Source organism: Phyllobates terribilis, unplaced genomic scaffold (genome assembly GCF_046119375.1).
Source record: "Phyllobates terribilis strain yellow unplaced genomic scaffold, ASM4611937v1 Scaffold_2__4_contigs__length_985480577, whole genome shotgun sequence".
NCBI lineage: Eukaryota > Metazoa > Chordata > Amphibia > Anura > Dendrobatidae > Phyllobates > Phyllobates terribilis.
In genome coordinates, this window is record NW_027362762.1 from 156,566,630 (window position 1) to 156,593,819 (window position 27,190).

A 27,190-nucleotide genomic window follows, 5' to 3' on the forward strand; every position below is an offset into this window, starting at 1 on the left:
ACCAGGTTTCGGCCATTGTCACACACGACCATGCTCTTTCAGAGCTGTCCACAACTCTTCAGCATTGTGCGGTTTGTCACCTAAGCATATTAGCTTCAGCACAGCCTGTTGCCGCTTGGCCGAGGCAGTGCTGCAGTGCTTCCAGCTTGTGACTGATGTGGTCATTTCGGAGACGGAGGCTGAAGAGGAGGAGGTGGCTGAAGAGGATGAGGTGCAGGAGCTGTAGACCATGGGGGCAACCCTGATTGACCTAGGGCCTGCAATCCTTGGCATCGGGAGGACGTGTTCCGTCCCAAGGTCCGACTGGGTCCCGGCTTCCACTATGTTAACCCAGTGTGCCGTCAGCGAGATGTACCGTCCCTGCCCACAAGCACTTGTCCACGTGTCCGTGGTTAGGTGGACTTTCCCGGTAACTCTGTTGTTGAGGGCACGGCTAATGTTTTGGGACACTTGCTTGTGTAATGCGGGGACGGCACACCGGGAGAAATAGTGGCGGCTGGCGACCGAGTACCGAGGGAAGGCCACCGCCATCAAGTTGCGGAATGCTTCTGTCTCCACGAGCCTAAAAGGCAACATTTCGAGCGCAAGCAGTCGTGAAATGTGATAATTTAGTAGTGTGGCCTGTGGGGCGTTGGCTGCATATTTGCACTTGCATCCCAAGGACTGGGGTATGGACAACTGAACGCTGCGCTGGAGCAAGGACATGGATGTGCTTCCTGATGCTGCTACTTGAGAGTGTGCAACGACAGGTGCAGGGCAGGAGGCATCTTCATATGCACCATGGACAGGGGATTGGCTTGCACGCACAACAGCGGAAGAAGCAATGGTGCCACCTGCAGACACTGTTCCTGTACCCTGGGGTTCGGCCCACAAAGTTGGGTGCTTTGCTGCCATGTGCCTGATCATGCTGGTGGTGATCAGGTTGGTCGTTTTGCCACCTCTGCTAATGCTGGCCTGGCAGGTGGTGTAAATGGCCTTTTTGGGGTTATCGGCAGAGTCTTTAAAAAACAAACAGACTCGGGAAGACCTAACAGTTGTACTGGCAACTTCCTTCGTGTTGGTGTTACGGTTGCCTGCCTTCTGTCTGCGACCACCACACTGCTTCTTCCTGCCTGTTGGGGTGCTCTGCCTCCCTCCCCCTGTGTGTTGCTGTCCTCTTTCTGCATGTCCTTCTGCCAGGTTGGGTCAGTTACTATATCATCCACCACCTCGTCTTCCACTTCCGCACCCTGGTCCTCCTCCTGACTTTTTGGCAATTGTGTCTCATCATCATCCTCCTCTTGTGACACTTTCCCACCGTCACCTTTGTGTGACCGTAGCTGCTCAAATATTTGGGCATCGCTACACGCGATCTCCTCTTGCCCCGCTTCAAGTGGACCGGGCGAGAGGCCCGAATCTATAAATTGAAAAGTGAACAGCTCTTCAGAGTGTCCAAGTGTGGGATCAGTTGTCTCTGGGCACTCGGCATGGTGAGAGGAAGGAGGATCAGGGTGAGGAATATGCGGTCCAGACTCACGGCTACTGAGACTTGACCATGTGGAAGACATGGTGGTGGTGGTGGTGGCTAAGTGACTGGAAGCATTATCCGCTATCCAACCAACAACCTTTTGACACTGCTCTGGGTTCAATAGTGGTGTGCTGCGGTCCCCTAGAAATTGAGACAGGAAGGTCAGGCGAGAAGATGTGGGTGTTTATTGTGGCACAATTTCAGCTTGCCCACGGCCTTGTCCTCGGCCTCGGCATGCACCATTACCATCACGTCCAGTTCGGCGTCCCTTGCCACGTGCCTTGTCCATTTTAAATGGAGGACAGTATCTTCCACGCTCACTACAAATGACTTAGTTTGGAGCGAACTTATATGTGATCCGTGTGACGGAGAAAACAGAGTTTTAAATACCTGGCCTGTAGGTAAGTAGTTTGTACAGCAAACTGCTGTGAATTGCTTCAATGACACACTAAAGGAAATTTTTAATGGAGGTCAGAAATGGCAGCATTTTCTGAAAACGTATATGTGATCCGTGTGATGGAGAAAACACAGTTTTGAATAGCTAGATTTCTAGTGCTGTAATATGGAAAGGACCTGGCTGTATTCTGCAGTGCCAACAAGCAAATGGCGCAGAAAAACGGTGTTCTCTGGATTGCTTTTTAAGCAAATAATGAGGATTAAGATTCAAAGAAAAGTATTCCTGGCCCCTGAGACCTGGGCCTTTGTATAGAAATATCTAACAGCAGCAGAAGGCAGAATTGGAATGGAGCCTCTTGTGCTATATGCACTGCAGTCTGCTATATACCCTGCCTGCCTGCATATATACATTGCCTGCCTGATATTTCTGCAGTTGGATTAGTTAGTCCTCAAAAGGACTGTTTGTTAAGACGGATATGTGTAATGTACGGTTTTTCTCCCTACACTACCTAATACACAAGCAAATCTCTCCCTGACGCAGCAGCACCTCTCCCTACACTGTCTGATTCCGGAGTGACTGTGACGAACATGGCAGCGCCAGGTCTGATATAGACCTGATGACGCTGTGTGGCCAGCCAATCACTGTAATGCCACAACCAACATGGCTACGGCATTACAGTGAGTGGCAGGCAAACCCTGCATGTTGATTGGCGCTCTAAAGAGCACCAAACATGCAGGGAGGGGACCCGAGCTCCCGCCAAGCAACCCCGGAAATACTCTGTGAGCGCCGAGCATCTCGAGCAGTGAGATGCTTGAGCAAGCACCGAGCAGTAGCGAGCATGCTCGCTTATCACTAATCACTACATTACATTGAAAACTTGGTTGCTCTCATTATGTACACAGAGGACATATCAAGAATAAGATCAATTAAGCAACTTATAAGAAATAGATATAAGTGGCAAGTAGATGACTCCAAGTGATGTTGTCTTCTGCTGGACGTTTCAGGCTAGTAATAGTCAGACTCTGGTCTTCTTGAGCATGGTATCCCTCTGGTACATTCTGTGCTAATTCTCCCCTAAATATATGCTAAAAGATTGTATTCCTTTATTCAATCTTGATCATAAATGTAAAATGTTCTTATTATCCATCTTATTATCATCTAGGGGATCCATCCTACTGAATAGATGATTCACAGCTTTACTCCCAAATTGCAAATGCCTTCTATTAGTGAGGAAGTCATATGTTAATGAAAGTTTCCACATGAATCTCTGAAAATATATCTAAGTATTCAATTAATTACCACTGCCAAATATTAATTTATTATGTTTCATTACTAATTGAAGATCCTATTACTTTCCAGAAATATATCAGAACGTTCATTAATTAATTATAATTTCTCAGGGGGTTTTACTTATTATTACTATTATAGTACAATTTTGAAAACCACATTTGATTTGGAATTACTGGGCTCCATAACAGAATATGGATTGATGATGTTTTTGCTGTTAGAGACTCAATTTTTTAGGGATTAATGTTATATATGCAGGACTAGCCCTCAAAGAACATGATATAGCTGGTAGTATGATGGGAGGCATCCCACCTCTTTCAGTAGAGATGAGCGAACCGGAACTTAAAAGTTCAGGGTTTGTACCAGACAGTTCGTGTCCGATGCTAAACGCTGAACACGGACTTCTCCCGGATGTCCGTTGCAATGTTCGAAGTTCCGGGGGAAGTCCTTTGCAGAGAGGAGAGGAAGAGAGAGGGAAAGAGAATTTTTTTTTTCTGGCTCAAAAGTTCGGGCCCTCATTGTTTTTAATGGGGTTCTGGTACCAGAACCGAACTTTGGAATAAAGTTTGGGTAGGGTTAAAGAACCTGAACCTAAACAGTCCACTCATCCCAATTCAGGAGCTTATTCCTTATTCAGAGCCATAACTTACTTTATCAACAGTTAAGCAGTACTAGAAAGGGTCTGTATAATAGATTTTGGCCATATTAATCTATTACATTTCTCTTGCTTTTTAATTGAATTTGTATTAATTTATTGGTCTTGTGCAATATATGGTTTATTGATCTTCTCTTTATTATGGCTCAGCACACAATTATATTAATCTGTACAATCTCTTACATCTATTGATCGGGACTGCTAATAACAGGCTTGCTTGGTTCAATGTATCATTACATTAAATTGTGAACTGGTTTACATTTACAAACAAAGCTGTACTTTACATTTTAATTTGTCTTGTGTGATTGTACGGTATTATTGATATGTATATATTATGATAAATATATATGTACATGTATATACAGTATATGTATATATATATTGATGTATATGTGACGCCTCTTCTCGGAAGCCCCTGTTTACCCTGGGAGATGGGGGACTCGGAGTCGGGTCCTGTGATGGAGAGATGGGGTGCAGCCGTGGCCCGGACCCGCTCCGTGCCCAGGGCCGTCACATTTAATAGGATGGTATGGGCTTTTCCGGGTTGAGTGGCTGATTACGACTACGCCACCTGTGGCACCTGGTGAAGGTCACCAGCGCCGCTGCAGTCCGCTGAGGCATGGTGTTCTGGCGGCCGTCGTTATTACTACTCCCCACAGGCGGAGCAAGGCCTCAGGGCAGAGAGACAGGATGGAGGGGGTAGTAGTAGAGGAGACCGGGTGCTGCGTCGTGCGGTGTAGCGCAGAATAAAGAGTCCGGAGGCCATAGGGGTGAACTTCCAAGGCTTTACTCACATAAGAGATGGCAGAAGCAAGGTGACTCCCTGCTCCCCGCGGAGTTCTGCGGTCACCAGGAACGGGGGTCCGACAACCTCCGAGTAAGTCCATCGTTCAATCAGGACCCCGCACCAGAGTGTTCCTGAACTACAGACCGTATCCTTTCCTGTCTGCGTGTGTAGATAGGCCTGGTCTCCCTCTGAACTCCTCTCAGAAAAAAGGGTACGGGTGGCAGCTCCGCTCCTTCCGATACCCGATGGGATCCTCAGGGCCTACCGGGCTTTCCCGACCAGGACATGGAGTAGCAACGTCGGGTGTCGGGGGCCGGTACCCCTCTTGCAGCCGGACTCCCTCTGAATATATCAGGTTGGTGAGGACAGGTGGCGTACACTGCTCCGTCTGCATCCTCCCTGGGATCCATTTGCTGTGGAGCTACACTTCCCTCTGAATATATCAGGTTGGTGAGGACAGGTGGCGTACACTGCTCCGTCTGCATCCTCCCTGGGATCCATTTGCTGTGGAGCTACACTCTTAAGCTCCGGGCCTTCTTGGTCGTGGTCCTTGACCGGGTTGAGACATTCCTCGTCTGCAAGCTGCCCCTCGACCCAAGGCTAAGGTACGAGGGCCGAGTCTCCGTCCTCTGCAGGCCCACACAGGATCCACGCTCAGGGAGGGAGATCACAATACAAAGACAGTCAAAAGAACCAAGAACCAAGATGGCTTTTTATTAAATATGAAATTTACAGTGTCACTAAATTGTGTGTCTTCCACCCTCACCCACTAACTTGTTCCTCTAACTCTTGGCTCCCCAGTCTCCCTGTAACCAGGAGGGCAGCACATTGTGCATTCTAGCCCCCTCTGGTGGAGGAATGTGGTGTTGGATGTGGAGGTTGAGTCCTGACCATCACACTGTTCTTACCTCAGAGGAGGAACACTACACTCCACTAGGGAAGTGCAGCATCCCTGTGGCGGTCGAACCCTCAGGGGCGCCACATATATACAGTGTATTTATTGTGATTGTATTTTTTAAATTGTGGTCTTTTTGCTTTATTTTGAATAAAGTAATTGATTCGTTGATTAATTTTGTTGCTTGAATAATTTGGTGCCCCATTTTTGCATACTTTCTCAGTGGATTTTGTAATTTAGATAGGGTCTGTCATCTCCTGACTTGCTTGTTTTAGTAAATAATTGCATTCTTGGTGAAATAACAATTCTCAGCGTCTTTTCTTAGAACTTTGTGATGTGTCGTTCCTCTGTTTTTCCCCCTAGAAATATCGACAACTGCCATTTGGGACGGGAGGGGGGTGTCACTACACAGCCTCACACTGTCCAATCATTGCTGACTGTCAGACTTTGCAGGGACATATCCTTTTGACATCAAAAAGCTACACCCAGCTGATAAGTTATTATTATGCTTTGTTTATATAGCGCCATCATATTCAGCAGCACTTCACATACATTATCATCACTATCCCCATTGGGGCTCACAATCTACATTCCCTAGCAGTATGTCTCTGGAGTGTGGGAGGAAACTGGAGCACCAGGAGGAAACAAAGGCAAACCCGGGGAGAACATACAAACTCCTTGCAAATGTTGTTTTAGTGGAAAATGACCACAGTGCTGTAAAGCAACAGAGCTAACCACTGAGCCAGCGTGCTGCCCAAATTATTGATAAATGTTCAGGAACAATAACAAAGGAACAAAAAGATGCAGAGTTAAGAAAAAAGATGCTCCAGCATTGCTAACGAATGCATCTTTTTTTTTAATAAAACATGTCCGGAGTGGTGAAAGGTCCTTGATCATTTTTGTATATTGGAAAATTCCTTTCTCACCATATCCATTGCATTGGTGATGCTTGTTAGATCAATGGGGGTCTCACCAACCTCCACCACTCATCAGAACAGCTATGAAGGTGTGACTATGGGAGTGACAATGATAGCCAAGATCTGGGCTTGGATATATTCTTCAGTGTCAAAGAATTTGAATGAAGTCACAGGTCCCAAGATTGACCAGTAGCTCCATGCAACTACTCCTGGCCATGGTCATGCAGCTGTGGGAGAAGCAGGGGATAATGGTTGACATCATTAATTTGTTTACTTATATAGCCCCATTAATTCCACAATGCCATATTCCCTATCAGTATGTCTTTGTAATGGAGGAAGAAACCGGAACATCTGAAGTAAACCCTTGCAAACATGGGGAGAACATACAAACTCCTTGGAGATGTTGTCCTAGGTGGGAATAGAACCCAGGACCCCAGCACTGCAAGGTTAAAATCACTGTGATTGTAAGCATTGAGCCACCATTACAATTGTCAATGGTAATTCTACCATTCTGGCAAATGAAGGGGGTCCCAGCTATGAGACCCACACCTATCTGACAATTATCACAGTTTTGCAATGAATAAATTCACATGTGCGTGCTGGAACAAAGTTGATTTATAATGCTAACTGGGAAATAAGCAGAGTACTAGACAAAATAATTCTCTGCTATAAACACTCATTTTTACCCATCACCAACCAGGTCAAGCAGAATATACCATCATTTCATTTGCCGTCAGCGCTCTCTAAAATTAAATGAACTCAATAAAGACTTCAATGAACAAGAAAGAACCAATTAGATTAAACAGATGCTCCCATTAACCCCCTCCTATCTGGAATGCTTTGTAATGGCCTGTACGGAGACCAATCTCAAACATTTGAGAAGTCAGGATGAAGATTTAAGAAAGGGTACTTTTTGAGATGCAGAAATGCTTATGGTGTGGGAAAGAAATTTTCGCCTTCAAACCATTCAAGCATCCTTGAATGTGAAAGGGATGAAGCAGATGGCCTTATTAGTGAGCGAAAAAGAAAGGCAATTAGTCCAACTTAACAAAGTAGGTACACCTGAGGGAGAGCTGGGAATGCTGTGTTCTCATTAACCTCTTGTGCTACCGCTATATAGTAATACGCAGAAATCCAAGGGTTCATATATAGAAAAAATAATGAATAACAATACAACTGAAGCATATGCAGAAAATATCTCATGTTTCATATTTAGAAGGGTGGTCCAGTTAAAAAGAGTTAGGATTAGAGATGAGCGTTGTTCTACTCGAACTGTTCGCCAATCTCAAATTCGAGCTGTTTTGGGCGGTGTTCGAGCCGGTCGGCGAACACGAACAATTTGAGAAAAATTCGGCTGTTCGAGGTTATGTTCGATAACTGTTCGTGCACCAAAATCATAACTGGATTTTTTCTCAGTAATGATGAAAATTAATGTTAATACGCAGTTTGAGTGTACAGCGGGGCGGGGGGAGGGGCAGGGGATGGATCTCTGCAGGAACAATGAAGATCTCCATTTTTTTTTCTCTTTCCCGCATTTACAGTGGGGAGGTGCAATCTGTCAGCCTATCAGCAGCGCACACACGGAGCGAAGTGCTTTTTTTCACACAAGCAAGGGCATGTGTCATTGGCAGTGTATGTCACATGTCCTTGCCCTATAAGACCAAGCCATTTTCCCCGTCGCCACCATTTTCTCACTGCTGCAGCTGCGTGTTAGACGGCACCGCTGTTGCTGTGTGCGCTATACCTTGTTAATTTCAAGCCAATTTTCGCACAAATATACAGATAGCTTGGGAGTAGGGAATAGTTGTGATTGCAGTCCTTTTAAGGACTAGGTTATAGCATTTCCTACGACTTTTATCAGGCTGGTCTGTGTTCTTAAATAGATAGGTTGTGGGAGTAAAGACTAATTGTAATTGCAGTCCTTTTCAGGACTAGGTTACATCAGTTCCTATCAGTTTTTGCCAGGCAGGTCTGTGCCAGTGCTGTGCAAGTTTTTTTCACAGCATTTGGCTGAATCTAGCAAAGCTAATCCTTTTTGGCCTATTGCAGAGTGTGTTAGTCAGTGGAGTAGCCTATCTGTGTTGCAAGATATACCACCTGTGTATAGAATACCAATTTTTTTACTGCACCTAGTGAAGTAAAATCTTTTGGGCTTAGCATCATTCTATTAGTCCATCTATACTGACCTCCATCAGGTTGCAAACTGAATATAATTTTTTTCTGCATCTAGCTCTGAAAAAATATTTGGGCTTCTAGCAGTGTGTGGGACTCGGTCTATTAGTCCATCTATACTGACCTCCATCAGGTTGCAAATTAAAAATAATTTTTTTCTTCATTTAGCTCTGAAAAAATATTTGGGCTTCTAGCAGTGTGTGGGACTTGGTCTATTAGTCCATCTATACTGACCTCCATCAGGTTGCAAATTAAAAATAATTTTTTTCTTCATTTAGCTCTGAAAAAATATTTGGGCTTCTAGCAGTGTGTGGGACTTGTTCTATTAGTCCTTCTATACTGACCTCCAGCAGGTTGCAAATTGAATATAATTTTTTTCTGCATCTAGCTCTGAAAAAATATTTGGGCTTCTAGCGGTGTGTGGGACTTGGTCTATTAGTCCATCTATACTGACCTCCATCAGGTTGCAAATTAAAAATAATTTTTTTCTGCATCTAGCTCTGAAAAAATATTTGGGCTTCTAGCAGTGTGTGGGACTTGGTCTATTAGTCCATCTATACTGACCTCCATCAGGTTGCAAATTAAAAATAATTTTTTTCTTCATTTATCTCTGAAAAAATATTTGGGCTTCTAGCAGCGTGTGGGACTTGTTCTATTAGTCCATCTATACTGACCTCCATCAGGTTGCAAATTAAAAATAATTTTTTTCTGCATCTAGCTCTGAAAAAATATTTGGGCTTCTAGCAGTGTGTGGGACTTGGTCTATTAGTCCATCTATACTGACCTCCATCAGGTTGCAAATTAAAAATAATTTTTTTCTGCATCTAGCTCTGAAAAAATATTTGGGCTTCTAGCAGTGTGTGGGACTTGGTCTATTAGTCCATCTATACTGACCTCCATCAGGTTGCAAATTGAATAAAAAAATTTTCTGCATCTAGCTCTGAAAAAATATTTGGGCTTCTAGCGGTGTGTGGGACTTGGTCTATTAGTCCATCTATACTGACCTCCATCAGGTTGCAAATTAAAAATATTTTTTTTCTGCATCTAGCTCTGAAAAAATATTTGGGCTTCTAGCAGTGTGTGGGACTTGGTCTATTAGTCCATCTATACTGACCTCCATCAGGTTGTAAATTAAAAATAATTTTTTTCTTCATTTAGCTCTGAAAAAATATTTGGGCTTCTAGCAGTGTGTGGGACTTGTTCTATTAGTCCTTCTATACTGACGTCCAGCAGTTTGCAAATTGAATATAATTTTTTTCTGCATCTAGCTCTGAAAAAATATTTGGGCTTCTAGCGGTGTGTGGGACTTGGTCTATTAGTCCATCTATACTGACCTCCATCAGGTTGCAAATTAAAAATAATTTTTTTCTGCATCTAGCTCTGAAAAAATATTTGGGCTTCTAGCAGTGCGTGGGACTTGGTCTATTAGTCCATCTATACTGACCTCCATCAGGTTGCAAATTAAAAATAATTTTTTTCTGCATCTAGCTCTGAAAAAATATTTGGGCTTCTAGCAGTGTGTGGGACTTGGTCTATTAGTCCATCTATACTGACCTCCATCAGGTTGCAAATTAAAAATAATTTTTTTCTTCATTTAGCTCTGAAAAAATATTTGGGCTTCTAGCAGTGTGTGGGACTTGTTCTATTAGTCCTTCTATACTGACCTCCAGCAGGTTGCAAATTGAATATAATTTTTTTCTGCATCTAGCTCTGAAAAAATATTTGGGCTTCTAGCGGTGTGTGGGACTTGGTCTATTAGTCCATCTATACTGACCTCCATCAGGTTGCAAATTAAAAATAATTTTTTTCTGCATCTAACCCAGCCAATAGTTTTGGCCTAATACCACAGTTTGGCCACTCAGCTCTGCTCGGTTACCATCCATTGTTTTTTTGTGCAAACAACTCCAGAGTTGTGAATTAGTTAACCACCAAAATGAGTGGAAAAAGGCCTGCTGCTGGTGGAAAGGGGAATAGGCGTGTTGGGAAGGGGAAAAAAGGTTGTGTCCGTGGGGTAGGTGCAGAAGAAAGACCATCTTCCAGCCAAACTAAAATGTCTACTTCTTTTAGCGGACAATGTGATAAAATCCCTTTCTTACGGCCACGCCAATCGCTACAAATTCCAGATGAGGCACAAAAACAGCAGGTGCTTCAACGGATATCAAGTGCTCCTTTAAGTGGGCTCTCCTCCACATCAACTTCAACATCACAAATACTCCAGTCCTCAAAGGTGTCACCCAAATCGCACTTGCTTCCTCACAGCTCCCAAATCTCCAGCTGCCCGTCTGAGTATGAGGTAGAACAGATGGTTGAGTCTGCAGAGCTGTTTACTCATACTATAGCCTGGGAATCAGAGGTCGACTCCAGCGCTTCTGTGAATCCAGACGAGGAAATGATCTGCACTGATGCCCAGAATCTTTATGAGTCGGATCCAGGACCAGACGCAGAAGGTTCTGACCATAATGTAGACCCTCATTCCCAAACTGTAACTCCTGTTGGTGGAGACAATGAGGAAGACGATGATAAGACTCAAATACCTGATTGGAGCGACAACTTTAGTTTTTTGTCAGGGCAGGAACAGGTTGGCTCTGAGGACGACGGGTGTGATAACGCACAGGGTGATGATGATGAGGTCGGAGATCCCACTTACTGTCAACCCACAGTCAGCCAAGAGATGAGGTCAGCAGAGGAGGTGGAGGAAGATGCTAGTGACGACGAGGTCAGGTTGCGCCTTCCTGGACAGAGACGTAGTACTGGAAGCACGTCAACAACTGCATCCTCAAACACAACTCTGCCTCTCACCACAAGTCGTGGTGGCTCTTCAGGTCGCATGGGTGCTAAGCCTTGCATAGCCTGGGCATTTTTTCAGATCGATAAAGATGACCCAACTCGTGTTATCTGTAACATTTGTCAGCAAAAGCTAAGTAGAGGCCAAAAAATACATAGTTTGAGTACTTCATGCATGAACCGGCACATGGACATGAAGCATAAGTTGCAGTGGGAAGCTCAGTGTGCTACAATGCGGTCTAGCCGGCCGGGCCAACCACCGTCTGCCATATCTTGTGCATCCGCGGCCTCTTCATCCTCTGTGACTGGGGGGACAGCAGTCACACCTGTTTTGGGGCGCAGACCTGCCACCTCTTTACCCGCAACAGCCAGCGTGATTGGCAGGTCATCATTTTCTTTGGAGGTGGTAACACCAGCTGGTCTTGAGCGCTGTCCGACATCGATAGCACCACCTTTGGATCAAGGCAACCTAACATGTCCGCCTGCATCTTCCTCACAGACCGGCAGTTTGGCGGGGACACCCTTATCAACCCCGTCTAAGCACAATAGCCAGCCCTCGGTCCCTCAGATGTGGACAAGTAAAAGACCATTTCCTCCTAGCCATGAGAAAGCTAAGAGGTTGAATTTCACCATCTGCAAGCTCTTGGCTACAGAAATGCTGCCTTTCCGCCTGGTGGACACAGAGGATTTTCGAGACCTTATGTCCGTCGCAGTGCCCCAGTACCAGATGCCCAGTCGGCACTACTTCTCAAAGAAAGGTGTGCCTGCGCTCCACCAGCATGTCGCACACAACATCACCGCTTCTTTGAGAAACTCTGTGTGTGACAGGGTGCATTTCACCACAGACACTTGGACGAGTAGGCATGGACAGGGGCGTTACATGTCGCTGACTGGGCACTGGGTAACTATGGTGACAGCAGGACAAGGGGCTGCTGTCCAAGTCTTGCCGTCCCCACGAGTTGTGCGTCAATCCTCTTTATGTCATTTTTCCTCCACTGCTTCTGCCTCCTCAACCTCCTCTCGGTCTTCCACCTGCACCCAAAGCCTGTCTGGTCATGCCACAAGCTTTCTAACTGCGCAGAAGGGATCCTGCACACCTCCTTACTATGCTGGCAGTAGGGCTCAACGTCATCAGGCGGTTTTTACATTGAAATGTCTGGGAAATGTGAGTCACACAGCTGAGGAGTTGTGGTCAGCTCTGGAGAACCAATTTCATGAATGGTTGTCTCCACTGGACCTGAAACCAGGGAAGGCCGTGTGCGACAATGCTGCAAACCTGGGTGCGGCCCTTCGCCGGGGCAATGTCACACACGTGCCTTCTATGGCTCACGTGTTGAACCTGGTTGTCCAGCAATTTTTAGCCCACTATCCCAGACTAGATGGCCTTCTGCAGAGGGCACGGTCGCTGTGTGCTCACTTCCGCCGTTCGCATCCCGCAGCTCAGCGACTTACATCTCTACAGAAGTCGTTGGGCCTGCCACTTCACCGGCTAAAATGCGATGTGCCTACCCGGTGGAATTCAACTCTGCACATGTTGCAGCGACTGTGGCAGCACCGACAAGCCCTGGTGCAATACGTTCTGACGTATAGCCTGGGCCAACGAGATTCAGAGGTGGGGCAAATCACGCTGGAGGAGTGGTCTCAGATCAGGGACCTATGCACCCTTCTGCACAGTTTTGAAATGGCGACGAAGATGTTTAGTGCTGACGATGCCATTATCAGCATGACTATTCCGGTGATTTACATGCTGGAGCACATGTTAAACAGAATTCGGAGTCAGGTGGTGGCACAAGAGGAGGTGGAGGAAGTAGAGGAGGAGGAGTTGTATGCGGAAGGGCTAACATCTGCAAGGTCCAGACGGTCGGCAGCACCAGGGCGGCAGGCATGTGAGGGTGGGGAGATGATTTTACCAGGGCGCATGGTAGCAGCCAAACTAGTGAGGAAGGTGCAGGAGCCCAGGAAGAAGTGGAGGACGAACTGATGGAAGACTCATCAGATGAGGGAGACCTTGATCACATTTCTGTTGTGCGAGGTTGGGGGGAGAGGACAGAGGAAGGAAGCATGATTGTTACCTCGCCACCAACACAACAGGGACTTGGTGCTACTGGATGCGCAACACACATGAGTGCCTTCTTGCTGCACTACCTGCAACATGACCCTCGAATTGTGAGAATTAGAAATAATCCTGACTACTGGGTTGCCACACTGTTAGATCCCCGGTACAAAAGTAAATTTGCAGAAATTATTCCTGCCATAGAAAGGGATGCACGCATGCAGGAGTATCAGCAGAGACTGTTGCAGAATCTTACATGTGCTTTTCCACAAAATACCAGTGGTGCACGTAGTGAATCTCACAGTTCCAACTTGCCAACCGTGGTCTGTATTTAATTGTTCAATAAAGGGCCCAAAATTAAGATAACATAGATGGGAGAGGTCTCTATGAATAGGAATTCCTAAGTATTTGATACCCTGTGAGGGCCAGGCAAAGGGAAAGTTGGACTGGATGGAATCCTATATGGATTTAGGGAGGGAGACATCGAGGGCCTCAGACTTCGCTGCATTGATTTTAAAATTTTACCATGTAACAAAGTGATCTATTTCAGCCATAACAGCAGGGATGGATATATGTGATTGAGTGATATATACTAGGACATCATCAGCAAATAGAGAGCACTTGTACTCGGTGCCTCCCACCTCAATCCACCTAATATTGGGGTTATGGCGAATTGATGAGAGCAGGTGCTCCGTCACTAGGATGTATAAGAGAGGGGACAGAGGACATCCCTGCCTTGTCCCATTGGTGATTGTGAAAGGTGATGAAAATGTTCTGACGCACCCCTTGGGCCTTGGGACACCCGGAGCCGGACCCTTTTTGGTGGATGCTGGTGGTTGTAGTCTTCGTGGCGGCGATCCGGTTCCGTGGCTCAGGGCGGTCAAACCAGTGGCGGAACTATTTATGTGGTTTTGATGTTTAAATGTCCGACTACGCCACCCGTGGATTGCGGTCAGAGTGAACCGCCGCTACAGGGCAGACCGCTAAGGCTGGTGTTGTGGGTGCAGCAGAGCGTAGCATAACTCCCCACGGGAGGAGTATAGCCTCAGGGCAGTGTATGCGGAGGATGGGGGTGATGGTGCAGGGCAGCAGCAGTAACGACACGGAGTCAGTGATGCAGTTCAGGGCCTTTACTCACAGTTCTTATTATCCAGACCACGTCTGCAGGTAACGGCTGCCCACGTCGTACTGTGCTCACCAGGTGAGGGGCTCAGACAACTCCCAGATAACTTTGGAGCGCTTCACAGGACCCCCTTTGTGTGTCCTTTGTCTGGCCTTTCTTACCAACACTTCTGTCCGGCTGCCTCGGGCCTCCTCTTGGTAAACTTGGCGCCAGTTTCCCTGACCCTATGTGGTGCCTTCCTAGCGGGTGGAGCAAGGGGCTGCGCCACATAAAATGTCAGAGCCTCCGGTTTCTAGCTGAGGGTCGTTTCCTGCCTCCACTAGTTCGGGGACCGGTCTCCCCCTTTGGCCTGACCCCTCCACGCAGGTGGATTCGGGCGTGCGGTGGCGACTCGCCCGTCCGCACCCCTGGGATCCCTTCATTCCTCGTTCCTGGAGCCTTCTCCGCTCCTCTTCCTTCCTTCTCCCTCTTGCAGGCCTGGGCCTCTGTTACTAGGCCCGCCTCCGGAGCAGAGCTCATGCAGAGCCCCTGCTCCCTGCCACTTCTGCTCAGACTTCTCTGCACTGAACTAAGATGGTGCCCACCTTTTATACTCCCTTCTCAATGCACCCAGGAACTGCTTCCTCCCTGCTCCTGCACTGCAGGGTTCCCCTTCCTCAGTGTTCCCTCCCCCCACTCCAGCCAGGGACAGGGACTGTCGTGCCCATCTCAGGGGCATATTGGTCGCCCTGCCCCACGGCAATGTGGTGTAATGCATGCAGGTGTCGGGTCCTGATCCACACTCCATCCTTATCTGAGAGTGAGATATCACACCTCTGGGTGAGGTGCAATACGTCTGTAGCAACCGAGCCCTCGGTGCTACAGTTCCATTTATCTTCAGCCTAGGTGACGTATTGTGATACAGGGCCGTGATTTTGGCTATAAAAGGGTCCCCTAGACCCCTACCCCAAGCTTTTTAAGAGAATCATATATGGCGTGCCAGGAGACTCTATGGAATGCTTTCTCAGCATCCAACGAGAGTATCTACTTACAAATTTTTAACTGCATCTAGTCCAGGAAATACTTTGTGCCTAGTAGCAGTGTCTGCTAGTCAGCGGATTATCCCGGCTGTTAAGCAAGCTATACCACCTGTAGTTTGGACACTTAATTTTTTCAAAGGAAATGCTTCGGGACCACGGGATACTTAGTGAAGAGCATCAGGAGGCACCCCAAGGCATAGGGGCTGGGACTGGCACTAGGATGCCTTGCGGTGGACAGCCGAGCTCGATCCTTATAAAAGCTTTTTAACTGCAGCAGCTTTAGTGGACGCTACTGGAGCTGGAATTACGCGGCTGCTGGCATGAGACTTGCCCTCCAATAGATCCTTGTAAATGGATTTAAAGTGTATTCATTCAAATTAGAGGGACAATTTAAATTAAAAAGCTTAGAGCTGCCTCCACCACAGGGGGGCTCTCTCGACCCACCAGTGGACAGGCACCAGTATTGGGAGAGGGGGGCTGGCCGTCAGGGTTCACCGCGGCTCTGGCACAAACCCGGCGACACGGAGGTGGCACAGGCAGGAGCGGACTGGCCGTCTCGGCTTCTCACTTTTTGGATTTTAGAAGGGCATGACATGCCTATATCTGTGTCTCCCCCTCCTTTTACTCCTCCACCTCTTTTCTTTTCGCATGACTATATGTACTTGTCACTTTTCCATGTGTTAGTTGTGTCTTCTGAGCAGTTTGTCAGCTTTTGGACACCTTTGAAGGTGTTTTCTATGTGTTTCTATGTGTTTTTGTTTGCCTGCCATTGGTTTTAACGGTGTTCGAAGGTGTTCGACGAACAGTTCGACGAACAGTTCGGCGAACACACGGGTGTTCGACGAACCGAACCGAACTCGAACACTACGGGGGTGGCTCAACACTAGTTAGGATCTGTCTGCAGGGGCTCCAAATACTGGGACTCGCGTCAACTGGTAGAATGGGACATTTTTATTCCCAATAGGGAACTTTTATACCAGTTACAAAACATAGCAACAGATCAGTTGCCGGACAGCCGCACCACTCATACTCTATTGGTCTGCTGGAAAATAACAGAGCGTAGCGCGCGGCGGCCCAGTTGGGGATGAATGGAGCAGCAGGCAAGCATTCGCACCGCTATTCTAACGGGATAAAAGTGACCTGTTCTGACAATCCCAGTGGTTGGACTCCCACCGGTCACAAAGTTATCACCTATCCCACAGATAGGTGATAACTTGTTTACACCAGACAACCGTTATAATTCCAGTTGTAAAAGTCTCTCTCTTTTACATCCTTATAGGTTAAATAAAAACAAAATAATTAGAAATAATCAACAATTATATATTGCTAAGTAACACTGAACTTTAGAGATGAGCGAACCCGAACTGCTGAACTCCGAATACGGACTTCTCCCGGAAGAGAGAAAGAGAGGGAGAGAGAGAATATGGCTAATTATTTTGCTTTTACGCCAACTACGCCACCTTTGTGAAAAACGGGGGAGCCTAGTAGGAATGCGAATAGCCGGGCCCCGCTTGACAAATTTAACATAGTTTGTACAACAAAATTTGTGTAAAGTAAGACAGGAATGTACCGCAGCCCGTGACTGAAGTACATTTCTGACGCTGACGCACAGCTGCAGAAGGATGCATTGTAGGCACATCTTTACTCCAGTGCACCCATGAGCAATGCTGGTGTAAAAAACGTCATCCTTTATGAATCGACCCCAATGGGAATTATTCATTTTCCACTTTAAAACTGTCACATAGAAGTTGGAATATTTTGCAGAATGCTTATTCGCATTTTTATACCAGTTCCAGCATTTTTTTTAAAACAATGGGTATGACTTAGCAAAAAGGTGACATGACCAATTGCTGCCCAAAAAATTTATTATAATTTATGCCAGAAAGTAGAGGGAATTATAGTAGAAATTAACTCCTGTCTGACGCTGACGCAAAAAAACCCCGAAAAATGCTCCAAATCCATTAAGTAGCATGTGCCTTTTAATTAATTTTGTGCATCCTATTCCAGTGGGATATGAACAATTATGAATATACAGGATCATGTACATAACTCTTTGGGCTTGATTAATCAAAGCCTTCACGCCAGCATTCTGGTGTAAAAGCTTTAAAAAGTCATAAAATTTAGGCGCAAACTCGGAGTTGTGCCAAAATTTTGTGACTTTTGGCATCTTCAGGCCAGTTTCTCCCAGCTCCATCGAAATGGGCGTAGCTGGGTTGGAACTGGGGCAAGGCGGGGTAGGTTGCCTAATGACGCGCCCCCTGGGCCATATTCTTTAGGGGGAATATCCGGAGCCGGATCAGATGGGAGTTGTAGTCTTCCGAGTGGCTGTGACCCGGTCCGTGCCCAGGGTGTCAAACTCAGTTGTATGTGGCAGTCCTACAGATGTTATTAAGTTCTTAATGTCGACTACGCCACCCGTTGTATTGCGGTCACTATGGCCGCCGCTGCAGCAGGGTCCGCTGAGGCTGATGGTGTTGGTGCAGCTTTTGGTGGTATAACCCCCAACGGGTGGGGTATAGCCTCAGGGGGTCAGGTGCAGAGGATGGGGGTTGTGGTGGTGCAGCATAGATGTTTAATGAAGACAGAGTCGGGTTGTGCAGTTTAGGGTATTTACTCACTGCTGATGTTCCGGTCACTCCAGCTTCAAGTGACCACCCGAGCCGTGCTGCGTCCACCAGGTCCTGGATTCAGCAAACCCCCAAACAAGTCCGGAGCGTGACCCTGAGCTCTCCTTCTGTCCTTTCCTCTGGCCGTCCCCACTAGTGATCCACCTAGGTCCAGCTCCCTCGGGCCTTCTGTTGGGAGACCCTTGGCCTTGGGTTCCCTGACCCTCCACGTGGTATGCCTTCGGGATGGATGTGGTGGGTGGCCATGGCAGACGCTGCCCACGGCCTCCGGTCTCTGGCTAGGGTGTGCTTTTGCCCCCACCAGCTTGGGATCCGGTACCCTAATGCCGACTCTTCACCCGGGGATTGAATTTGGGTTCTCAGAGTCCTCTCTTTGTCTCCTCTGAGTCTTTCCTTCTCTGCTCCACTCTCTCTCTCTCTCTGGGGCTTCTCTGCTCCTCTTCCTCCTCTGACTTCTCTCTGCAAAAGGCTGGAAGACTGACTGCCCTGCAAAGACTGACCCTGTTCTCTGATGGTGCCCACCTTATATACACCCTCTATGTGTGAGCTCAGGTGACCAGCACCCAATGAGCTCCTATCTTTACCCAGGCTGCTCCCCCTATCTGCCCCTACACTACTTGGGATGTTCCACCCCCCTCCCACTCCAGCCAGGAACAGACTCGGTCGTACCTGCACATTTCTAAGTGGGAGTACCGTTGGTCTGCTCCTCGGAAATGGGATGTGTGTAGTGCATGCAGCTTTCTGAGCTCAGGTCCACACTCCATCCTTACCCGGGAGTGGAATATCACACCTCTGGGTTGAGGTGCAGTACCCCTGTAGCAGCCGAATCCTCAGGGTGCTACATTCCCCCCTGGTAAATCACAGCACGTCCTCGGGCTGTAAGAACAAAACATCCACAAACATACAAATTTTTGCATAAACATATAAAACATATAAAACAACATATATTAGCAGCATCATAAAACTCTTCATATAAAACATTATATATATATATATCAATATAAAACATTCTCGTCGCCTCTGGCTCCTCCTCCGGTCACTGTGCAACGTGTGACCGGGTAAAGTGCGACAGTCTCTCTAGACAAATGGTTTTCCTATAAAACCGGTAGGGGGCGCTTTAGGACGCGCAACTATATACAAAAGGGAAGGTGGCCGCTCTCAGTCCTCGGCCAGTGGGATTTTTAGGGATAAACGGGTAAACAGTTCACACTTGCTGGTCTCAACGGGGACTATGATAGCAGCAGTAACAGTTTCAGTTCACGGTGCCCCGACGGGCAACTATATACAGCTTCTGCTTCGCTGTACTTAACGACGACGTCCTCCTGCTCTTTCTTTATGGTTTCCTTTAGCTTCAGACCCGTCCGGGTCCTCTTGTTCTTCCTCCTCACACCGCAGCTCTTCCTCCGTCAGGCGATGCACATGGAGGGCGTAGGGTCCTTTGGCACACTTGTGCCGGGTGAAGGTGACCTCGTCCCCGATGTAAAGGTCACGACCTCTGTGTCCCTCCGGTAGGTGGAACTCAACGTCTCTCCTCGTCACGAAGACGTCGCCTAGGGTGCGGTGGTCTCGGATGAAGCCCCACCCATGCTGCATGTTAAACTTTATCACAGTCCCGGTGGTGCGGGGACTATGCGCTGCACGGGGGTCTCTCCTGGCCCGGCTCTTCTGCTCCGCGCTCCTTATTTGAGCTTGCTGTTCCCGGACTCGCCTCTCTCTCCGCTCCCTCTCGAAGACCTCGAGCTGTTGGCGGCAGCACTCAGCACGCTCCGCTGCAGCTGCCCGAGTCTCCTGAGTGAACCCCATGAGATCTTCTCCGGTGGGGTCCCACTCAAACTGCGCTTCCGCCAGCGGGGGCGAGATCCTCTTTACGGGCTTTGGAGCCGGGATCAGGGGTTCATCCAGGGGTCTCTCTTTCCGGAGTCGGGGATGGTGAAACTCCGGTGGCCAAGTAAAGGGCTGCCCATCCGGGCACGTGTGTTGGCTAAACAGGTCCTCTCCCAGATGCGGCACTCTTGGTCTTATGGGCGCGGTGGTGTTGGCGCCCGGGTTGCCCGGGCCTTGCGGCCAGGCCTGGGGTATCTGGAGGGTGAAGGGCACCGTAAGGACGGCGGCACCCTGGGCTACTTGGCCCTGCGACCAGGCCGGGGGCTCCGCGGAGGTAGGGGGCGCTGTTGGTATTGCGGCGCCCGGGGGTACTAGGCCTTGCGACCAGGCTGGTGGTACTTCCTGCTTGGTCACGCTCGGGGTCGAGGCGTGTGACGTCACAGGGGTCGCGGCTCCCGGTTGAGGCCTAGTCTGCGGCGGTGACGTTGCAGCGACGGGCACGGCAGGATAGACTTCGGGCTCTGCGACGGGGAGCTGGGGCAGGTACGCGGTTTCCCGGTTTGGGGTATAGACGTCCCCTTTACCTGCCTCCACTCGTTCGGCTCCCTTCTCGGCGCCGTCTCCGGCCTTCAGTCCTCCCGCGCCATCCTCAGAGGCGGTCTGTCTCCTCATCTTGGGTGGCGTGCTCCGCTGACAGGTCTCGGTCTGCTGGGCCATCTCACGGCTCCACTCCGCCAACGTCTCTCGCTGCACCCGGGCCATCCTCCTTGCGAGGCCCTCCAGAGCGGTCTGTGCACACTCCCGGTCTCGGGGGAGCTGTGCTAGGACCTCCACTAGGCCTAGTGGGGTCGTTGTTTCCAGCAGGCTCCTGACCAACGGGTCGGTGCTGCTCTGCTCTCCTTCTGTTGTCTCTAGCAGGCTCCTGGCCAGCGGGCCGGTGCTGCTCTGCTTTCTCGCCATCTCCGGGTAAGCTCCTCCGAAACTCTTCTCCAGGCTTCTTGCCTCCGGGTGCGCTCTCTCCAGACTGCTCCAAGCGACACCCATCTTTGTTCTCTTCTTCTCAGTCCTCCCACTTCGAGGGCGGTCCCGGGGCCTCTTGGTGATTGTCAGCTCCAGGGGCAGTTCTTTCACGCTGACAGACACCTCTAGCATCACAGTCTCTGTTGGTGGGGGCGGTTTCCACTTTTGGCGCCATTTTCGGTCCTGGCCCACGATGGGAGGCGGCCTCTTGCCACCCTCTGGCACGCCCATAATGGCGTCCGCTCTGACAAGGCGGGAAACCTTTGGAAATGGCGGGAATCGTCTCCCAGTGGCGGGAAACTCTGCAGATGGCGGGAAAAAGCTGTTAATGGCGGACAACCGGCGGGAATCGACCTGTGATGGAGTCCGATGGCGGGGACCCTCCGGAACCGGCAGGAGACTTCTTTTTGAGGTAAACTCGTTCTTTTCCTCAGGCACGCAGTACCCGGTTGTTGTGGGCACGTAATCCTGCCGACTACGCCAAAGTTGACGCGCTCCCTGGGCCATATTCTTTAGGGGGAATATCCGGAGCCGGATCAGATGGGAGTTGTAGTCTTCCGAGTGGCTGTGACCCGGTCCGTGCCCAGGGTGTCAAACTCAGTTGTATGTGGCAGTCCTACAGATGTTATTAAGTTCTTAATGTCGACTACGCCACCCGTTGTATTGCGGTCACTATGGCCGCCGCTGCAGCAGGGTCCGCTGAGGCTGATGGTGTTGGTGCAGCTTTTGGTGGTATAACCCCCAACGGGTGGGGTATAGCCTCAGGGGGTCAGGTGCAGAGGATGGGGGTTGTGGTGGTGCAGCATAGATGTTTAATGAAGACAGAGTCGGGTTGTGCAGTTTAGGGTATTTACTCACTGCTGATGTTCCGGTCACTCCAGCTTCAAGTGACCACCCGAGCCGTGCTGCGTCCACCAGGTCCTGGATTCAGCAAACCCCCAAACAAGTCTGGAGCGTGACCCTGAGCTCTCCTTCTGTCCTTTCCTCTGGCCGTCCCCACTAGTGATCCACCTAGGTCCAGCTCCCTCGGGCCTTCTGTTGGGAGACCCTTGGCCTTGGGTTCCCTGACCCTCCACGTGGTATGCCTTCGGGATGGATGTGGTGGGTGGCCGTGGCAGACGCTGCCCACGGCCTCCGGTCTCTGGCTAGGGTGTGCTTTTGCCCCCACCAGCTTGGGATCCGGTACCCTAATGCCGACTCTTCACCCGGGGATTGAATTTGGGTTCTCAGAGTCCTCTCTTTGTCTCCTCTGGGTCTTTCCTTCTCTGCTCCACTCTCTCTCTCTCTCTGGGGCTTCTCTGCTCCTCTTCCTCCTCTGACTTCTCTCTGCAAAAGGCTGGCAGACTGACTGCCCTGCAAAGACTGACCCTGTTCTCTGATGGTGCCCACCTTATATACACCCTCTATGTGTGAGCTCAGGCGACCAGCACCCAATGAGCTCCTATCTTTACCCAGGCTGCTCCCCCTATCTGCCCCTACACTACTTGGGATGTTCCACCCCCCTCCCACTCCAGCCAGGAACAGACTCGGTCGTACCTGCACATTTCTAAGTGGGAGTACCGTTGGTCTGCTCCTCGGAAATGGGATGTGTGTAGTGCATGCAGCTTTCTGAGCTCAGGTCCACACTCCATCCTTACCCGGGAGTGGAATATCACACCTCTGGGTTGAGGTGCAGTACCCCTGTAGCAGCCGAATCCTCAGGGTGCTACACCTAATTCATATTAAGTTGTGGCATTTCCTACTCCAGAAATCTCTCTCCAGTCCATACCACAAAGAGGCTCACGCCACACGTCAGATGTGCACATCTTCATGAATCAAGGGCCTCTGACTCCAGCATACCCCTTCATCAAGACCAGTATGAACAACGCCGATCTTGATGAATTGGGACCTATGTGTTTGCATTAGGTTTGGAAGGTGCTGGTAACAATGTGGTGGAACACACGGCCATATATTTACATATTTATTTCAAGCAAGCAATGTTTTAGTCTCTCATTGTAGAACCTGCTTAGCCAATTGATATCAATAGAGGCTAAAAAAATATCCAGTCTCTTATTTGTTCTTTGATCTAGGAAAAAATAAGACGGTAATCAATACGCATTGAATTCCAGGATATGCCAAGCACGTCCTGCCGTGTTTATGTACTGTAATGCTGCGGCTTGCGGCATTGCTGTAATGGTCCAGGGTGTGTTTTGGCCGACCATGTACCTCCCCTCAGGTACTGATCACATGGCTGTGACATCAGCACAGGTCCTGTGTGTGCACTGGAAGATATATAAACCCTGGTAGGTTGGAGACAGGTGTGTAAGGCGTGAGGCCTGTTCCCGTGTGGGACACCACTAGAGTCTGAGGCCTAGTGAGGCCTAGTGAAGCCTGAAAGGCAGAGGCTGGATCCTTAGGTGTAAGCGATACTAGTAGCCTTGGAGGGCCAGAGGCTTGGAAGGCAAGAGACCTGGATGTTAGGTGAGACAACATACCAGTAGCCTTTGAAGGAACGAGGGCTGGAGACCCCCCATCTGGGAAGCCGTAAAACCACAGTGGTGGCAGAACAAAACTGACTGAAGCAGCTAAAACCTGACAAAGGTAAAACACTGCATTATATGGACGTTGCTATAAGTGACTTTGCTGGAGGCTGTAACTGGAGCCAAGTGGACCTGTCTGCCACTTGAAAGGCTCCTGGACATTATATGTAATATGTCGGCGAGCCACTGAGTTGGACTCGGTTATAGCAGTTATGAAGGAAAATAAACTGCAGGATTGTGAAATACTGGAAAACGTGGCTGGTGTGCTTTAATTGACCCAGTGCAGCGAGTGTCCCCCAGCATGATGACTAGCGCTGCCTTACAGTACGCATTGCCAGTCTTAATAATAGTCATCACCATTTCTAGTTACTTATGTCAAAATTCACAAAACATTCAGAAACATATTACTCAATATAAAGACCATAGTGATCATTGACAAGACTCTTCTTGCTTTACTGCTAGTCAAAATTGTGATAGATAATAAGATTAAAAAGTTGCACAAATGTAACTTCAAATTTTTAGCAAAGCAAACACTAAAATGTAATAAATATGATTAATCATTTCGTTGACTGGGACAATTTTAATAAATTAATGTTGTATTTTATAACAATATGCAAGACAATATGACATTACCTGGCGAAGATTGGTCACTGCTCAGGACAAGTGTGGCAGGAGTAGGTCTGCGTCTGCGAATCTATTAAATTGAGAAGAAAATATGTTTGTTATTCTGCATTGCACTTACAATATGGTGAATTTACTAATGACTCATACTAGTTAACTAGTACATTCAATTACTCTACTGGTGTTTATTGTCTATTTACCACCAGAATAATCTCATAATAAATACTATATATTTTCCACCATCACACGCTGTATGATATACAGTGGAAAATATACAATTATCAATGCCTATTGTCGGTACCATTTGGATGTTTGTTCATCAAAAAGATGGTGTCTTGTTCCTGCGTCCTAGCTTTGCACAGGTTAAACACAAGTAGATAGTCTTTATTGCAGATTAACCCTATTTTTGACCCAAAAATATAATTCAATTACATAGGGAACATTAAAATATTTTCTATACTTCCATGCCAAACATAACGATTAAATGGGTTCCCACTCTTATAAAAATTAAGAAATGTTTCCACCTGAACCACCACTAATAAATACCAAACTATTCAGAACAGTCCAGGACTATGTAATACTTCACTGGTTTATTATTAAGATTATTTTACATAGTGATGGAGCTATGATGGAATATTCCACAGAGCTTTACAGACATTGTCATCACTGTCCCCATTGGGGCTCACAGTCTAAATTCTCTACCAGTATGTCTTTGGAGTGCGGGAGGAAACTGGAGAACCTGGAGGAAACCCATGCAAACAGGGGGAGAACATACAAACTTCTTACAGATATTGTCCTTGGTGGGATTTCAACCCTGGACCCCAACGATACAAAGCAACAGTTCTAACCATTGAGCCACCGTGCCCTGGTTACTTTGAGTTTCCATTGATCCTCTTGCAGTAGAAATGCCACCTTAATGAACGAGTTTTCTGGGCACACAGGTTCTTAAAATATTGTAAAATCTATGAAGAAACGTCATAATTTACTTGCTGTTAAATTTCTGAGCTGTCACATGTGGCACAGAGTACAGACATTTCCTGCCTGTACTTTCAGTGGAAGCTAGTCTGTCACTCGGGTTGAGCCCTACATACAGGAGGCAGGACTCAGCCAGCAGCTCATAGAGCAATATGTATAAAGCAGTGATATCATGGGGGTTATGGTAAATTTGCATATTTCTCAGAGAAGCATTTTGGCTTAAAAGTCTCCTCACCTTGGCATGCTTTACATGTCACTCTCTGCAAGGAGAAATGTTATCCCTTGGATCATTGGCAATTAATATGTCACTCCAAGGAACTATACAACTACACTATAAGACCCCAGCATGGTAAGGAGTGAAAACAATCAGTATTATTCAATTTATGAATCTTTTTATTGATCTGGGCATATGATAAGCAGATATAGTCTAACATTTTGACCTATGCAAAGATCTTTTTCAAGGACATCTGTTTGACAAACTATGGTGGAATATGTACTTGAAAGGTTCTCTAATCAAGACTATACACATAAATAATTAAATCAGAAACCAAACCCCACCAACTCTAGTAGAAATAAGAACAATAGCTGTCTAGCATTTGTGAATACATACCATTAATTCATGAAAAAGGAACATTCCTCTATTAGATATCACTGGTCACTCCTCTCAAAAGTATATGTTCCAGAACCAACCATTCATCTGTCACAAAAAGCCACCAAATCTAGTGGACTGTTCGGTGAGGAATAATGTAAGCATCGGATAATCCAAATTCTTGTAGGGTACATTACACGCCAAACACACAGACACTTTTCCCTGCCTACAATGTAACTAATGTCCAAATGTCATCAAAGGGGCTTTTTACAAGGTCAGGAAAGAAATTTAATGGACAGGAATATTTTTCTTGTGACTCCTCCCATGTAATTTATGTTATCAAGTGTTCAATGCATCCTCAGTAGTGATGGGCAAGTTTGCTCGGCACTGCTTGATACTCAATCGAGCATCGGGGTGCTCGATTGAGTATCGAGCAGTGCCGAGTATTGTGTGGTGCTCAAGTCCCCGTAAGAAGCTCATTTGAATCATCTGAGCTGCGCAGCACACTGAAGAGGACTCTTTGTGAGCTGTAGAACTCCGGGGAGAGAGAGAGAGACCGTCCGTCCTCCAGAAAAATGCTCAAGTCAAGCACGTCCAAGTGTCCAACATGCTCGACTTGAGTACCGAGCACTCGAGCATTTCAGCGCTCGATCATCACCAGTCCTCAGATATCTTGGAGAAACCACCCAGCATATAAAGGACATAAAAAAATAATCCAATAATCGCTGTAAAAAGGTTATGTTACCACTACATGCTCAATTTACCGCATCCCATTCAGTATCTCAATTGAGATTTCAAGTTATTTAACATACATTATATCCATGGTATACAGAGGTAGAAACCATATCCAGAAGGTAAAAGAAAAGGAGGCCTTCTAGATACACACTTTACAAACACTGGAACGAGAAGGACAAGGACTTAACTGGGAATGTGAAAGATTCTACCATTAACATTATTATCAGAGTTTCTCATTATATTCCGTATAATTTTCTGTCATACTTTGTACTTCTACATTTTTATGCACTTACAATTCATATAACATTTTATATTTTTCTTTCCTTGATTCCCTAACACTCTATCATGGATCGGGGCGTTATCCCCTTTGGTTGAATTTCTCACTGTTTCCTCCTAATTTGGTCCACTGTGGTCTCACTTTCTCTTGCCAGTCTTTGATCCTTTGTTATTTTAGTAGTATTTTCTTACCATCTTTTTTTTAATATGATGTCATATCTGACCTGTCTTATCTCCCAGTCCCTTCATGTTACCTTCACATTTTCACTCTCGGCCCTCCTCTATGGCTTTAGAATATACTATAACGTTCTTCCCATAATCTCTCTCTTCTTTCATTTCCAAAGCTCATCTTTCAACTTTTGCTGCACCCTCCACAACTAAAGCCGCCCTGAAAACATGCCCTCCTCC

At 47.5% G+C, this 27,190-nt stretch overlaps 1 protein-coding gene across 1 annotated transcript in view; it reads right to left on the bottom strand.

The window, feature by feature from the left end:
• Positions 1-27,190, bottom strand: part of PPP1R1A (protein phosphatase 1 regulatory inhibitor subunit 1A) — a 296,341-nt gene that overhangs the window by 125,695 nt on the left and 143,456 nt on the right. Inside the window, exon 2 of the mRNA XM_073670052.1 lies at positions 24,220-24,280. Coding sequence (XP_073526153.1) covers positions 24,220-24,280 — 61 coding nt within the window. The remainder of the gene's footprint in view (positions 1-24,219; positions 24,281-27,190) is intronic.